This window comes from Spodoptera frugiperda, chromosome 13, assembly GCF_023101765.2.
Source record: "Spodoptera frugiperda isolate SF20-4 chromosome 13, AGI-APGP_CSIRO_Sfru_2.0, whole genome shotgun sequence".
Taxonomy (NCBI): domain Eukaryota; kingdom Metazoa; phylum Arthropoda; class Insecta; order Lepidoptera; family Noctuidae; genus Spodoptera; species Spodoptera frugiperda.
This window is the reverse complement of record NC_064224.1, coordinates 723,222-740,148: the sequence shown is the minus strand read 5'-3', so window position 1 is coordinate 740,148 and position 16,927 is coordinate 723,222. Positions and strand designations below refer to the sequence as shown.

General features: G+C 35.6%; 2 protein-coding genes across 4 annotated transcripts in view; both read right to left on the bottom strand.

Moving 5' to 3' along the window:
* Window positions 1-16,927, bottom strand: part of LOC126911326 (uncharacterized) — a 502,576-nt gene that overhangs the window by 317,723 nt on the left and 167,926 nt on the right. The gene's annotated exons all lie outside the window — the stretch shown is intronic.
* On the bottom strand, window positions 1,659-16,206 carry LOC118270838 (octopamine receptor beta-3R-like). Its single transcript, XM_035586622.2, has 3 exons — window positions 15,102-16,206; window positions 3,531-3,642; window positions 1,659-3,064 (listed from the first exon to the last, which is right to left on the bottom strand). The coding sequence occupies exons 1-3, from the start codon at window positions 15,943-15,945 to the stop codon at window positions 2,848-2,850; spliced, it is 1,173 nt and encodes a 390-aa protein (XP_035442515.2). The 5' UTR covers window positions 15,946-16,206; the 3' UTR covers window positions 1,659-2,847.

Here is a 16,927-nt window from a genome sequence, read left to right as displayed (position 1 = left end):
AAAAAACGAACGGTGCGAGCGTCAATTATTTTAAGCGAGTCGGCTCGACGAACGCTTAGAATTTTATGTGTCAATAAAATATGGATTTAATGTCTACGTATTTTGAACGTTTTTCGTGATGACATACATTTCCTTTGGCCATTTTCTTTTGTTTTGGTTTTTTTAAGGGTCATTGCGTTGTTTTTGTTTTTTTTTTCTGGTTTAGTTTTCTTTTGAATTTTAATATTCTTATATTGGTATTGTGTTTAAGAAATAATAATAAAGATTGAGGTTCGATGTCCAAATTAGGGTTTGCTAAACAAAATTAACAAAATAATTTTATATTTCAATTTGTGTGACCCATTTATCTTGTAAATATAAGGTGTTCTAAAATTATCTGCCTCAGCTTTATTGCGAGGTAGTGTTGTGTTTGATACCACGGTACTTTAAGAACAAATAAGTTAAATAAACATTGTCTGTACTCGACACAAAGTGGTGCATAAATGCGCATTGTCATCAATTTATTTTCATTAACGAAGCAACAGAGACAGTGAAAGAAATAGCTCTTTCATAACAAACTCATACGCAAATATTTTCGAAATGTAAAAATTTATGAATAAAAAAAATACTCATAATAAATCATTTATATTTACTATTGTAATCTTCAAACACAACACTACCTCCCATTAAAGCCGTGGCAGATACTTTTAAGGCTCCTTGTATAGTTTACTTTCGTGTCCCCGTGATATAGCATGACAATAAACAATGATTTTGTCATAAAATATTTATGAAGACTATTTGCATGATTTGAGCCCTAATTATGTAAATGTGTCTCAATGTAGAGACCTCTGTTAGGAGATAGTGTGGTTTATGAGTCGTTTAGTGAGTACTGTTGTAGATGATAAGGGGTCTCATATAACATTAGAGGGAGTCGTAACGTTGCCTACATTCTTGTTTTACTAGAATGTACTACCTAGCATTCAATGAATTCAATTTGCGTCACCAATACTGTAAAAAAATCTTTATATTGCATAATTTATTTTGATACTTACCTACTTTTAAAACAAGGTGCTTTTCAGATTTTTTATAGTTTTCTTTTTCACCCTAATAGAGATTTTGACGGGGTATGAAAGTTAAAAATCTATTTATTCCGTCAATTAGGTATTGAAAAAATATTAGTCACATATGTTTTTGTTTTGTCATATAAGATAACACTACTGACAAAACGAATCAAAGTTCAGGAGTGGGAGCAAATACTTCTACGTATGGAACGTAGAAGTGACGTAAGGCGATTTTTCAAATCAATATATCATCGAAAGTATTTGTCTCTGAAAGGAAATAAAAAATACCTGTCTAATGTTTTAAAATAATCTCCAAGACGGACATTACAATAAAAAAATGTCATCGGTAGATCTCTATTTAGATTGATTTTTTTTAACAAATCAGCATATTTTTGTAAAAGGGGGTGTTTTAAGATAGTTATGTTTATATGCTAAAAGATGTTTAAATAGAGTTTTATTCACTTAGAGGTAAAGTATCAATTTCAGTGAAATCTCTATAGCTCATTTTATTTCATTATTTTGATAGAGCTATTTTTGTGACATTCTTTTCTTTTTATATTAGTTCCTGAACTATATATTATTTTAAACCTCTGTGACTATAAGAGGAGGGCATTGAAATTGCACTGAAAACAGATTAACAAGGAAAATAGAGGAAATTCTATATGCCTACGATAATATTTTATTTACAATATAATATTGTTATAACAACAGACCAACTATTTTATTGAAATTCCTAATTTATATTAGATACTACTTATCTCAATGCTTATTGCCATCAAATGGACAATTTGAGCAACTATTTTTCTATATTACCTACATTACAGAAAATCTTATCTACAAAACAAAAAAAAAAAAACAACTTCGGGTCTTTTGACCCCAAAAAGTCATGAACGGGTCCTTAGACATAAATGTCTAGAGACCCCATAATATGAACTACTATAAATAAATTATTGCTATGTGAATACTATTATTTATACAACCTACAATTATAATATCTAAATATCGCACCCGTACTATGAACTTGCAATATTGCGAAGCGTTTTTTTTCGAAAATTACCTTACACACTAGACTTACGTTTAAAATGACGACTAGACCATTACAGTTGCGATTTTTAATCGCGTAAGTTTTACCAAATTTAGAACTACCACTTTACCTAAAGAATGACCTTTTTAAGTGTTTTGCCACAGCATGTAAATACTTTGTGTAGTTGATCGAAGTTTAATCTGTCAAATTACTTTGACAGATGTTTGACAGCTGGTAAGCTGTTATAGCCGATATTATCTGTGGTAACAGATAATATAAAACCACTAGCTAATGTTAACTGTTCAACATAAATAGGACGAAAGTTTAACTAAAACGTTAAACCTATAATTTTTTGTTATTTAACAACGCTCTTACTGTTAACAATTGTTCATTTATATAGATATCAACTAAATATATGCGTCAATCAACTGCACATAGCAAATAGTCCGTGTCTATCACTATACTAAAACATACATACAAACATTCACATATCAATTTGTTATACAAAGCCTTAATTAACTAAAGATAGCGCAAACACGTACAGATTTACTTTAACATATTATCCATAATATATATTACAATACAATATTAATAAAGCGAAATTTTGTCATTACATATCCAATCGATATACCACATATAATTCCAACATACAAAAAACTTATATACAACGCGTCCGAGTATAAGCCTACGTACAAAATAGCAGTATTCGATGCTCTATTCTACACTAACACAAATTGTTTATGCGATTTTACGATTGCGACTTTTTAGTCGCACGTCTAATTACTACACAAACTGCGCCGTTCCCGTATCTTTCCAGCAACTGAAGCAGCAAGGTAGAGCGCACATGAGCGTGTTTTTGAACGCGTCTCGAAAATCGCGATTGAAGTAGGCGTAAATGAGGGGATTGAGTGCTGAGTTGAAGTAGCCGATCCAGAAGAGAACGCCGACAACGACTGATGGTGTTTCGCACGGCTCGCCGCACACATTGGTTGTGACGTACCTGGAGAATAAAAGTGTCTTATAGAGAAACCAGTAGTAAAGTTATAGCCCTTTTACTTTTAATTTAGTTGATATTTACAACGTAACAAGTGGTAGCAAAGTCAAAACAGAAGGTCTCGATGAAAAATTTTGCGAATTATTTTTTATATTATAGCAAAACCGGCGAACTCTGTTTCGCCACCAATGATCTTCCCTGTTTTCCTGCTTTTCTTTTGAATTTTTTTCCTTATATTTCTTTAATATAAACCCCACGGATCCCGAGATCTTTCCAACGAATGCAAAACCGTGGAAATCGGTTCTTGCGTTCTGGAGTTATAGCGTCAGAAAGGAAAACCCGACTCTTTTTTATATTAGGTATAGATACTATAAAGTTGATGCAGTTTATTAATCTCAAAGGCATATATGAACAACTTTATTAATCTACAAATGAGAATATCATATTTTGTTATAAAATAGCGGTTACTTACCACAGAAAAAAAGGAAGCCAACATAACAGAAATGCACCAACGATGATACCAAGTGTGCGCGCGGCTTTATGCTCCGCCCGCCACGACTTGCCTGCCGCCCGCAAAGTCGCACCTGTTGGCAATTTAATATAATGGTTATTTAATTTATTTTTAATTTATAACGTAAAGATCACACCTATTATCCCTCAGAGGGTTAGTTTGCCAATTAGATTGTTAGGCTTGTTGTAATTAGGCTAGTCATTTGTTGGGTATAGAATGTATAATATGCTTTTAAGTTTAAAACGTATGTGTGAGTTACGATGGGGCTGACATTAATCGTAAGCCTCTAAATTATTCAAGATATAAAAAATAGTTTAAAACATGTTTGTAATTCAAAAATTTTGGTAAGTAATTATAAAAAGGTGTGCGGTGAGATTTTTAAAGTGTATTTTTTCAAAAAGATAATATTATTTGCACGAACTGTAGGAGAGCCATGCTTCGGCCCGAATGTGCCAGCTCGACCGGAGTGATATCACGGCCTTACAAAGCACAGACGATTCCCCAACAACCCTTAAATTTCAAACTCCCGAAAAGCCGGCAACGCACTTGTAATGCCTTTTGGTGTTTCGTGTGTCCAGCGGCAGAGGCGATTGCTTACCAACAAGTGGTCCATCTGTTCGTTTACCGGCTTATACCATAAAAAATAAGAACTCATGTGCACATTGTAATTTAAGATGTCTCTATGATTAACAAAAATAATGTAATGCGGTGATTTAAATATACAATGACTTGAATAAAATAAATTACACAACACAAATGTCCAAATACTCAAACACTACTCAATTTTAACACACTCTCAAGACTAGTTCTGTTGTTATCAATTCTTTATAGAATGACAGAGATAGCACGATAAGTACAACTTAAAATTGATTAGCATTAAAGTATTCGGGAAAAGGCATCATAAATTCCAAATAACTCTCAACTCAAACCACATTCATTTCCATTAAATTTTCATACATACAAGGTATGAAGAAAAAATTGAAGCTTGAACTCATCTCATATGCAACGTCTTACAAGTTTCGGACTTGTAACAGGTGGAACAAGAAAGTATGGAAAAGTTTTCTTATTTCTCGAAGATAATATTGCCAGCTTCCCATTTTGCACGGAGAAAAGTTTCACCGTTGCAAATGGGGTGCTGTTTCAAAGGATTTGATGATGTTTATGTAGGAAGACCATTGTTTTGTTTGGTTAGTAAAGTTAGCTTTCTTAAGTTGTAACTGTAAACGGACAGAGACGGATCACCTGATGGTAAGCAATCGCTGCCACCCATGGACACCTGAAACACCAGAGGTGTTGCTAGTGTGTTTCCGGCCTTTTGGAGTTGGCGCGGTGACTGGGTAATTGGCTGCCGTGCAACAAGCAGCGGGTTAGATGCCCGCACGGAACAACTCTTTGAGTGATCCTCACATTTTTGTTCCGAGTCTAGGTGTCATGTGCTTGTGAACTTGTATGTTTGTAAACGCACACACGACACAGAAGAAAATCCTAATGTATTTTGTCTACTATACAAACATAGCATTTTAATTTACAGAAATTCGTGGAACTACATTGGATGTTACACAGACTTGGTATCTTTAAAACTATACCTTGAAAACTTTAACTTTAGCAATCAACTAAACCTACAACACACGCATGCAATTTGCTCCTCACACGTGGTATACCTACCTTACACTTCTTCAAACTAGAAACAAACTTCAACTGCGGTATTGGCAGGCAATTTACTACAAGTTTACATTGTTCACTGATCAATTTACCAAGTTAAATAAACTTTACCTGAGTTTTAAGACAAGATAATTACAAAGTTTACAATAAAAAAAACCTTATCACGGTTCCTTGCTGGGCTATTTACGAGTAAGTTCTTAGTCCGTGATTGTCTGAAGGCAGATAGATAGTAGTTATACTAATTTTGGACCAGTTACTCAATTAGATAAACAAATGTCAAAGTGATAAATGTGTTTAGAGTTTATAGTACTCAAGAATATTTTTTTTTGTTATTCTACCTTACACCAAATTTTAGCAAAAGCAGGAGTAGGAATAGAATGGTTCTTAGTCAGTAAGAGTCTGACGCTCTCTCTCGCCTCGCCTAAGGCGACATAAGCCATTGGATTCCCCCCCCCTTGATAAAATAAAATCTAAATAACAAAGGCTAGAGACTAAGACTAGTGTTTATAAGGCGCTAATCTTACTTTTTAAGGCGCTAGTCTATACGACGCAACAACTTGGTGCCTTTATAAATCACATATAAAGAAACTTGACACGTTGTACACGGCTGTGCTCAAGAGGCGACTCAGCGTATGCAACATAACTCCGAAAGAAGCCTCTCCCAAGCTTGCTATTCACAGACGATCTCGGCGCACAGCTGTCAGTAAAAATGTGAAAGCATACGAAAAGCAGCGGCTAGACACGCTAGACGTAAAGCGCTAATTACGTAAAGACCGACCTAACACATACAACTTGGCAAGCCAGCTTAACTGCTATAGCTGTGATTGGATTTTTGAACCGCACGGCACACGACAATTAATAACTTATGTTTATAATAACGTGAGGCATACTAAATTACCTAAATAAAACACGGTTTACTCACGAAAATTGATGGGAAAAGCTCTACTAGTTTCAAGTCACAGAGGGACTCTTTATTATGAACAGCATGCGTTAACACGGCGACGTCGCACAGCCTACTGGGTAAACTGGGTAAGGGTAAGAGTCACTCCGTAGAGCGTTTCTTCATAAATTTACGTGAGTAAACCGTGTTCTTTTTAGGTAAAGACTAAATTATAATTATGCTTTCATTCACCGTGCTATAAAACCAACTATAACAATATCCAAAATTTAATCAAATTAACACATAAATTAAAAACTTTTAACCTAAAACAGTAATGAGAGAGAGATAAAAATATGATGGATGGTCTCATTTTACTCCGCAGAGCTTGTTAAAGGTACTAATGTCTTTTGAGATAAGTACATTTCAAGTCCCGAGTATTATAATGTCGCAAATGAATGATATTACATTTCCACCTGACTGCAAGAAGTGAGCTGATTGCGAATATCCAAATTTGACGGAGAAAAGGCGTTTTGTGAGCTGATATGAGATTCTTAGTGAAATTTCTTGTTCAGTTTTTAATTTTATTTTAAAGTGATTTAAGGTTGTGGGCTTTTTTTTTTTTTTGAGGGGGAAAATCATCCATTGACTTCTCCCGTCTTGGGCGAGGCGAGAGGGAGTGTCAGACTCTTACTGACTAAAAACCACCCCGTTCCTACTCCTGCTTTTCGAGCCGGAGCTGGTTGTGGGCTTGGATTTATGAAGTGGTGAGTTTACAATAATGTTATTTTTGTCACGTAAATGGGACAATGAGTAATACGTATGACAGTCGTTTAAATAAATCATCATCTATTTTGGTTCGCTTAAAATACATCACGTTGTGGATAGAAGTACTTTTGTCAAGGTACTGATTTATTATACAGTGATTCTGTCAGTTCAAGATAAGCAATTTCAATAATAACACAGGTGATGTACCAGACAGACAGAGAGCCAGACAAAAATTCCAAACATTGTTTTTTTTTTTGGTTTCTTTGACTGTTATTTAGTTGCCTCCTATCAGTGTTTTGGAAACATATTTAATGTAGAATGTATGTACATGTACATTTTACTGTCTTATTATATGTAATGATAACATTAATAATGCCTAACTTTCAAAGTCACAAATCACAGTTAGAAAATCTTCAAAAATCCTCACACGATCGAACCAATAATATATTTTCCAAACAGATTAATGTTTCAATCCAAAAAAACATTTCAATATTTTACGAACAATACTTTTAATAACTCAGAAAAACTTGGACAGTTTTATTAATACCCTTTACTCTTAACGCGGTGCGGGGAAAAAGTGAGCGATTTTCTAACATTTTAATGATAAACTTCATTTTAAAGAGGTAACTTTATTATATTCTCTCTCAACGTAAAATTCTCTTTACACCCATCTTTTATGGCTTAATGTCCTTAATATGCTCATAAATTTTCTTAATGCAATAAATTCTTCAACGAATTGAGTTTGATTTCTTTTCCTATCAATAATAATTATTCTATTATGATTTTAAGGAAGCATTTTTTTCTTCTTTTTATATATACATCGTCCTACACTTGGATTATTTTCTGTGTCTGCCTCTAATATTTTACTACTACATTCATGTTTTATGTTTAAAACACTGCCTGTTTGTTTTCCTTTAAGCCTTTGACTGCCATCAGAAAACTGTTGCAGCCAAATCTTCCGCTAACTCCGGGCACTGGTGAAATGCGTGGCAGTTAACGCGTTAAAAAATCGTCATAGTAGGATTTATTTAAAGGAGAAAATCATACCACCACGGCATTCAATGTGTTAAAGTAATAGTTTTTATGTTATAGAATATTCTGTCAAAATAATTTCCCAAATGCTACTAACAGTAAAGACTCAGGGCCTACTAATTGTTTAAGTAATTCAAAGGAAATAAGATTACTTCCCCGAGGTAAGACGCAGATGCTCTGATGTTCATGCAGCCAATAAAACGAATGGGACTGTAATGTTTTAGATCTAATAAAGTTCGTGTCTTGGAACAGAACACGCTATTGGAATGATTATATAGAGCATTTTACTTGTAGTAGAATAACTTATTCTTGAAATGTTTTCTTGCAAGAGTTACAGTAGTACGATTATTGATAAAAACTCCATACGAAATATGTTTCATATTTAAAAAAAATACGAAATGCAGAAATTCGAAATACCACAAAAGCAACGACGCTTTGACTAAAGCTCTATTGTAGTGATAGAATGGAGGTGAGCTGGACACGTAGCATACTTTCAAGACCAGAGACGAACTAAAAGCATTACAACGTGGAAGGGTCCGGCAGGCAAAACTTCATCATTCAATGACTTCTCCTCGCTTGGGCGAGGCGAGAGAGAGTTGCAGACTCTCACTGACTAAAAACTACCCCGTTCCTACTCCTGTAGACTCCCTAGGTAGTCGGCAGCTCCGGATCAGGTATCAGCCCTATTGGGCCCCATCTTTGGTGGTCTGATGACTCATTGTGGCGCCAATCGTGCAGTCAATTACAGCAATCAATATGATTCATGGAGTGAGTGACCTTCGCTGTTATCGTAGAAGATTCTCAAATCTAATCTCAGTTTTACTAATTATAACCCAGTTCAGCAACTTCCTAATAAAAATAAAGTGGCAAGCGAAGCTTTTGTTTGAAAGAATTAAACTCGACTTAAAAACAAATCTGAGCTTAAGACGGTTGAAAGAAAAACAACTTTTGAATTAAACATAAAATGAATGAATGGACCTAAAGGTTTTAATGATGAGGAAACTTTTAAGTGTTTTCTCATTAGAAAAAAATATATTGTGGATCACTAACTCGACTGCCAAGTGTGGAGCTAAAGGCACACTCTTTTATATAGAAGAGACCCAGCAACAGACTGACACTAGCCGTGAGATACGGCATATTGTTGCTTAAATCTAATTCTAGACCCAAATGGAACACTAGATGTGCTAATCACACAAAAATTAAAACTAAACTTTTGAAACTGTGAGTAAATCCCTATTCCCGGTACTTTTTGTCTGAATTTAACACTGATAAACGGTGAAGAAAAATATCGTGAGGAAACCTGGACTCTTATCGGTTCTAATTATAAGTTTGAAATTACCAACCCGCTTAGAGCAAGCGAAGTGATTAATGCTTAAACCTTCTCAATGTGAGAAGAGGCCTTTGGTCAGCAGAGACCACTTACAGGCTGTTGATGCGTGTGGTAATCATAGCACGATATGAATAAATGAAAAGTAATTTAAAAAGCAAATATGACTTCCATTTCAAACTTGAATATTACTCACAGACAGCTCTTATTTGTCACTAACTACAGACGAGCGTGTAGATATTGAATGGAATGCATTTGCTACGTGAATGGCACCCAATTAGGAATCGACCTAAGCAATTTGCAATCTGCGTAGGATCGCTGAGAATGTGAGTGTCACATAACAGAGAACCGTGGTTATTAGTGTGAATCACAAGTTCTATTTATCGCCTTCTGATCTAGCGTTGCTTGTTAGGATTTGTGTTTTAATAATTTCCTTATGGTTGATAAAGTTGAAATTTTTGGATGAAAGTCAATATTTTTTACAGTCGAACATACGTGGCGGGCTCTCTGCCCAACTGTTGTTCGTTGGGATTTTCTATTCACGCATGTAAACTTTACATGTGCTATGTAGGATTTTTGTGACGTGATCCGTTAATTTGTACGTTGATAGTCTATGAACGACTTCTGTCATCTGTCACTTGTCATGTGTCGCCACAAGTCTAATTTTCTTTTTGTTTTGTTGATATGGTTTGAAACGGAATTCGAAATAAATTGTAGCCAATTTTATTTCCCTTTACAAACTGCAGCTTCTCGAATACCATATATAATTCAATAGAATTAAGGATTAAATTACAAAAACAAATAAAATATTTTTTATTAAAACCCAACAACTCCTTTGATTACAAACGAACGCAATCAACACGACAAACAAGAAAATCAACGAAATCGATTACACAGACTGTAGTTATAACGAAAACAAGATTAATCGTATTTCTCAGTCTCTTCAAGTTTCCACTGAGCATTTAGGCGAGCTCCTAACGAACCTCTATCGTAAGCAATCAAAGACAAATCTGATTGCATTAACTCAATCTTCGGCGCTAGATTAGGGTTGTACAAACAGCCTTAAAGAGATTAATTTGGGGACTTCTAAACACCATTGTGGTAAGGTCGGGGTTCTTTGGGCTTAAAATTGAATTTGCGTGGCCGCTAATGGTTGAAACTATCCTAAAATTTCGCTTTTAAAGAGCCATGATATCGCATAAACTCTAAACGTGATGCAATGTAATATATTCGTTGTAGGTCAGATTGAGAAATTCCAAAGTTAGTTTAACAAAAACGTCGTCGTACCATCCCTTGTGGATTGAAGAGACCGGACACTATTCGTCGCATTGCAGACCAAAACTAGTTGGGAAAAGGCCAGAAAAAGAAGAAGCAACCTTAATTAAAAACAGTTACAAAGCCCAAGAAGAAAGTAAATTAAACTAAATTACAGAATACCTACAATTCTTGTCAGTGGCATCCCGTAGAACTTAGTAATAATAATAATAATAAAATCCTTTATTTGTCTTACAAAAAATTATACATACATAAACCCACCAAACTGTTAAGACAGTTTGACGGCGGGAATAGCGCTCTTAATTTTATACCTATTTTCAAATATTAAAATGAATATGAAAATTTTCTAAATATATAAACAAATTAAAACTTTACCTTCGCACAAACAAAACACAAATGAAAATAACTTCTTAACAAACTATATATATCTACTACTTCTATAACAATGACATTAACATTCACACAAACATTCATATTTTTACTTTTAATTAGTATTATTTTTGGTAAGCTCGGTAAGTAGCATCTTTTTTACCTTATATTTTAGAGATTGTTTACTTATATTACTGTTAATTGACCTTAACCAATCGTTATCATTATATATCGTCGGAATCAGATACTTGTTAGTTCTTGACCCATAATAATTTTTACTCGGTGGACGGACTAACTTATTCTCTCTTACACGCCTTGTATTGTATTTATTTGTTATTTTTTCTTTATTTTGCTGACTATAAAATTGTTCAAGAATCAACAAGTATTTGGCCCGGTCGTGAACAGGAAGTACTTTACATGGAATATACAATTTCTCATAGTTATGTTTACATTTTCGTTTAACTTTAGGTGGCACAAGGTATTTAAGAAAGCGGATTTGCAAGGATTTAATGTTATCTAAATAAGTCTTAAAAGTACGACCGTAGACACTTAATCCGTAACCTATTAGCGATTCGACTAGAGCAAAATAAACAATGCGTAACGTTTTTCTACTTAGTGGCGCTTTTAGTACATAAAACTTACTCAAAACTGTTCTAAGCTTTGTGCACACTGTGTCAACGTGTGTCCGCCAGTTGGCATTGCTGTCCACCCACAAACCCAAATATTTAAATGTTTTAACATATTCTATGTTTTGACAATTACAACTAATATAATTAGAATGCAAACACTCATATGTATGACCCTGTATACTAATATCTAAACTGTTAATTCTTTTTGCGACTAGGTTGTGAGGTGAATGTATGTGCATTATTTTAGTTTTGTTTACATTCAGGATGATTCCATTATCATGCGCCCACTTGGTGATGTTAATGAAATCCTCCTGAATCACGGCTCTAGCTTCGAGTATATTTTTAGAAGAATATAGTAGGCACATATCATCGGCATACATGTAAACTTGGCAATTTTTAACTACGTTTGTTACGCTGTTGACGTGCATGATGTATCCGACTGGCCCGAACACGGATCCGGTCGGCACTCCCAAAGCAACCCCAGCTTCCCGTCCGGTGGTACCTGCTATGCTGGTCTGGATGGTTCTATTGCTAAGGTATGTACGGAACCACATGTTGGTGGGTCCCCTGATACCACAAGTCTAATGGGAATACTACTCATTCGCTTCGCAAGACGACGTTGGCAATCTGTCTTGGCAATTTAAATGTACGTTCCAGTTGTATAAAAATGAGTGTAGACGGATCGAAACAATTAGTTTTAGTATAGTTGAGGGAGTGATCTAACACGTGGCTGGGTTCTTTAATTGTTTTATTATGTAAACGTACATAAATCAGCTGTTCACAGCAGTATTCATGAATGTAATGCCATTTGTTATCTAGACTAACGTAGTGCTTTGTATGTTTAGTTGAATATTGATTGAATTGCTGGGGTGTTAAAATAAGTAAGTTTGAACTGAAAGTTTCAGTTTGGATTTTTGTTACTATTATTCCATGCATTTTTTTTCATTTCATCATTAAATGCAAACTAAAGTTTTGGCTTAGTAGCGGCCATGGATAAGATAGTACGTAGAATTAATTCAGAATTCCAATTAAGGAGTTTACGTTACCATGTAAGAGGAAACAAAAAAACCTAGTACTGATACTTTAAAAATATTGGTTTATAAAATATTTCTGGGCTGTCCCAAAGAAAGAAGTGTCCCAAAAAAACCTTTGGCTTTGCGTTCAACTAAGACCCTTATGTATGTGGTACATACACTTAAAACTGAGGCATGGAAAGGATGAAAGTATAACAAAATCGTATAAGTATCATCGAGAGGGGTCAAGTAGGATCATTGGACTGGAGACTTTGAACAAACTTTGTACAAGCCAAAGGGACCATTAAATGCTTCGTCTTTTTTGTCCGAAAGAAAATTTTCCCTTGATCCGGGCTCAAAGACAAATACTGTGAAGTGATTATAAGACGCAGTGACATCATTTGGGAAGTGTGGTTCGAGTAAATTTAGATTTGCATTCAATGTGGAGTTTTGTTTAATACTTATTATAATACAGGAAAATATGGTCAAAATGATGATATTCAATATGGAGTTTTGTTTAGCATTGATATTATAATACAGGAAAATATGGTCAAAATGATGATAACTATGACTATAATAAATGAAAACGCTGACAGTGACGATCAAACAAACAAAACGACATTATCAACTCAACGAATAGAATACCAATATTGAATACTAGAAACAAGTATAGAAAATAATAAACCCGTTTCAGAATAAGTTATTTCTACACGTATAAACACACGAAGTATACTATTCCATTTTATAGTCCACTTCGCAAGTTCTCTATAGCTCCCAAACGATAATGTTCTTTGAATATTGTTAAGATTCTCTCTTAAACAGACATTAGTATTGAAAGGTTTCTTAAGAGCTCCTAAATTTTAATGCACTAAGCCAAAACTACTTAAATTTAATTCCTTTTGAATGTTAGGAATTGTAAATTAGTGGACGAAGCTGTTTTTGATGATGGTAATTAGTACTAAGAGGATGAGGGTTTGGTTACGTTAGTCTAACGGTGCTTTCCTACCAGAGATCTGCTATGCTACGTTGCTGTGGATGCGTTCAGCTTCCACCAATCATATTCAATGGTACATATAGCTTAGCACTGGAGGAAATGGAATTTGCTAAGCTATTTTTTTTGTACGCAAAGCTGCGTATATGTATGGGGTTGAGGGTGCCCGCTATGGATGACTTCCCTACCATCGATAGATACTCGAGGTAAACATCTTCCTAGCACAGTTACTTTGCGTCGGAGCATCTTCATAGTACATTTCCCATATACAGCTATAAAGCTGAATATCAAAGTCTACTTCATTTTAAGTTTATCCTTTCTTACTTTTCAACGTATATCACGCATCATAGTATCATTTAAAAAAATCTATCGCAAAAGTTGCTATAAAAATAAAGTTGCTAGAAGTTTCGAAAATGTTTTAAAAATAATTTATTTCAATATGAACTGACGAACTAGTTTCCAAACTGTGTAGGAACACCTTTGATCAAGACGTCTACTATAAATTCTGGTTCTACATAGTTGAAACTTTCGGCTATTACAAGGGTTGCTGGGTATACCGGTATCGGGTAACTGTCAAACTGATCATTATCTTCATGACAAACGGTAAAATTTAACTTTCTCACCGTTTAGACGGTTGAACATCGTCTCGGTTCTGATTTGTTATCTTTATTAGTTCAGAGTCACTTCGCTCGAGTGTCTCAGTTCGAAATTGGAAGTTAATCGCTCAAGTAGGTTCTTGGATTCAAGATGGAAAGGTAAAGAGAATAAGAACCAAGTGGTGCATTGATTTAATGGTGACGTGTATAACTGAAGAGCATAAAAGCATAGGATTGTCTCAAATTGGGCAACCGAAATTGTTGATCGTCTGGAAAAACGCGAGAGATCTGAAAGTCGACAACATTATTCCTGATTCGCTCAGACACAAAAAATGAACACATAAAGTTGATAGAAAGTGGGAGTATTGTCAATATATCGGTAGTTCTCAACCTACCGACCCACGCCTTTAAAAATGTCGGACATGGTAAAGTAAGAAACGATTTACTTGTCAATTTCAATTTATGAGAAACATTCCAATTTGTACCAGACGCGAGCTCATCATTTTTTCTCCCTTTATCTAGTCACTTTGCTCCGACATTCTCAAACCTTCGATTGTTATTCCCAATAGCTTTTATTGGATCGAAATAAATCCTAGATTTACTGGAAATGTTACAAGGACATGATAATACTTGTATTTGAGTGGTTCTCGAAGATTTGAGTGGATCCGTCTTTGTCCTTGCTTAGCCGGATCTCGACTCGCTCTTGTTTTATAGAAATCATTTAACCTACACAAATGGATGAACTGATCCGCTTTGTTATAGAGTATCCGGGTATAAATAGATATAATAATGTATTGTGATATTGTTGACGTAAATTAATTTTATTTGATCGACGGTAAAGTTGGCGTAAGTGCGTTCGCCAAACGAGTCATTTTTAGACGACGTCAGATTGAGATGATATTGTGATTTACAATGTCAATCACTGAGAAGCGATAATATAACGTAGAACCTGGAAAAGAAATTAATGTTTGCTATACAATTACACATACATACCTTGAGCGTTGAGTTCAGTAGCAGCTTTTGCTAGATCTCTTGTCGCCACGGCAGAAGAACAACTAGGCCTCCATCCAGGAGGCGGCTGTCCACTCGAAGATCTCTTGTTAGACCCTCCAGAACAATAACCAGAACTGGCAGTATCACAGCTTACATTCACCGACTTCCTTGGACTAGCCTCTTTACTTGGACAAATATCTCCAATAGCCATCATAACCTCCCCACCAAATTCAGTCTCTTCTGGCCCTACTTCTGTAAACGTGCTGTAGTTCGGGCTGATATCAGATGGCCTTCTCTCGGGATGCAGGTAATGTGAATGATGCGCTGAATGCGAAGTGTGCTTCATATGGACAGAATTCAGAAGAATGTTTGAAGAAGTTCTCGTCAACGCTTCCCTTTGTCTAATTGCTTCTCTAAATATCCGACAGTACATTGATATCATAACTAGACTTGGTATCCAGAAGGAAACGCTTGATGACACAATGGCGTAAACCATATTCACTTTGAACATACAAACATCAGGGTGGTGGAGCCTTTCCTGGCGATGCTGTTCTGTGGTGTACCAGCCCATGAATATTGGCACGAAACTGATGAAGGCTGGCCATAACCATACATTAGCTAGCATGAAACACACAGTTCTGTGAGTCATAGTGACTGGGTACTCCAGCGGTCTAACAATAGCGTAGTACCTATCAACGGATATGCAGCAAAGGTGAAGTATTGACGCACTGGAGAAGTAAACATCGAGGGAGTTGAAGATATCACAGACTAAAGGGCCAAATAGCCAAGAGTCAGTCAGTTCCGCGCTTGCGTTGAAGGTCATCGCGCATAATGCGACGAGCATGTCAGCTACAGCTAGACTGACGACGTAATAGTTCGTCAGGACGCGAAGTTTTCTGTGTCTGTGGACAGATATGATGACGAGGGCGTTGCCGAAGAGAGCTCCGATGATGATGGTTGTGAAGACGAGGCCTTTGAGTATGAGTGAGAGGGTGTGCTGCCAGTCGTGGTCGGGCGCGGCAGGGGGCGCCAGCGTCGAGTGTAGCTCGCCGAGGAACGCTGACTCCGTACCGCGCCCGCGCGCTTCTACCTCGTTTCGGAAAACGCCATCTGTAAACAAAAGAAATTAAGTTTTAGAGTCCGCATATTACTTATAAGAAAAAAATATACCAGTGACCTATAAAAATGTAAGATATCTTTTGATCTTAGTAACCACATTTCAAGAAAGGAAAATATCTATCTCCAAAAGATTTGTTTAATCAGACATAAGTAAACCTATAACTTGGATGGTAAACAAAAATAAAAATGCGAAAGTAAAACGATATTCTGGAAACGTTTTGGTAAATTCAATATTTCCTGTTGTTATCCAAAGGTATTTCTTTGGCTTCCAACGAAATTAGAGGAATCGCTTTAGTATACGATATCTTCACAAGTTTCTAAATTAAGATGAAATTGATGAAAGGTGCTTCATAGTTCTAAACCACCTTTGTTCGTTAATGAAATATTGCCTTGTTGATTAATTGGCAACTGCGGTTGCCAATGTGTTCAGAGTTCAATGACTTTTATTAAGGAGAGAAAATCATCTAATGACTTCTCCTGCCCTGAGCGAGGCGAAAAAAAGTGTCAGACTCTTACTGACTAATAACCAAACCGTTTTTTCACCTGTTTTTCAAGTTGGAATCCTGGCAAGCCCGCTAGGTAGTCCGCAGCTCCGGATCAAAGAGTTCAAGATAAAGGACCGGAAGAACCGGACAAGAGAAAATAATATATTGAGTATGCGGTATAAAGTTGACTTATGCAAAGATTTGGCAATATAATTAATTATT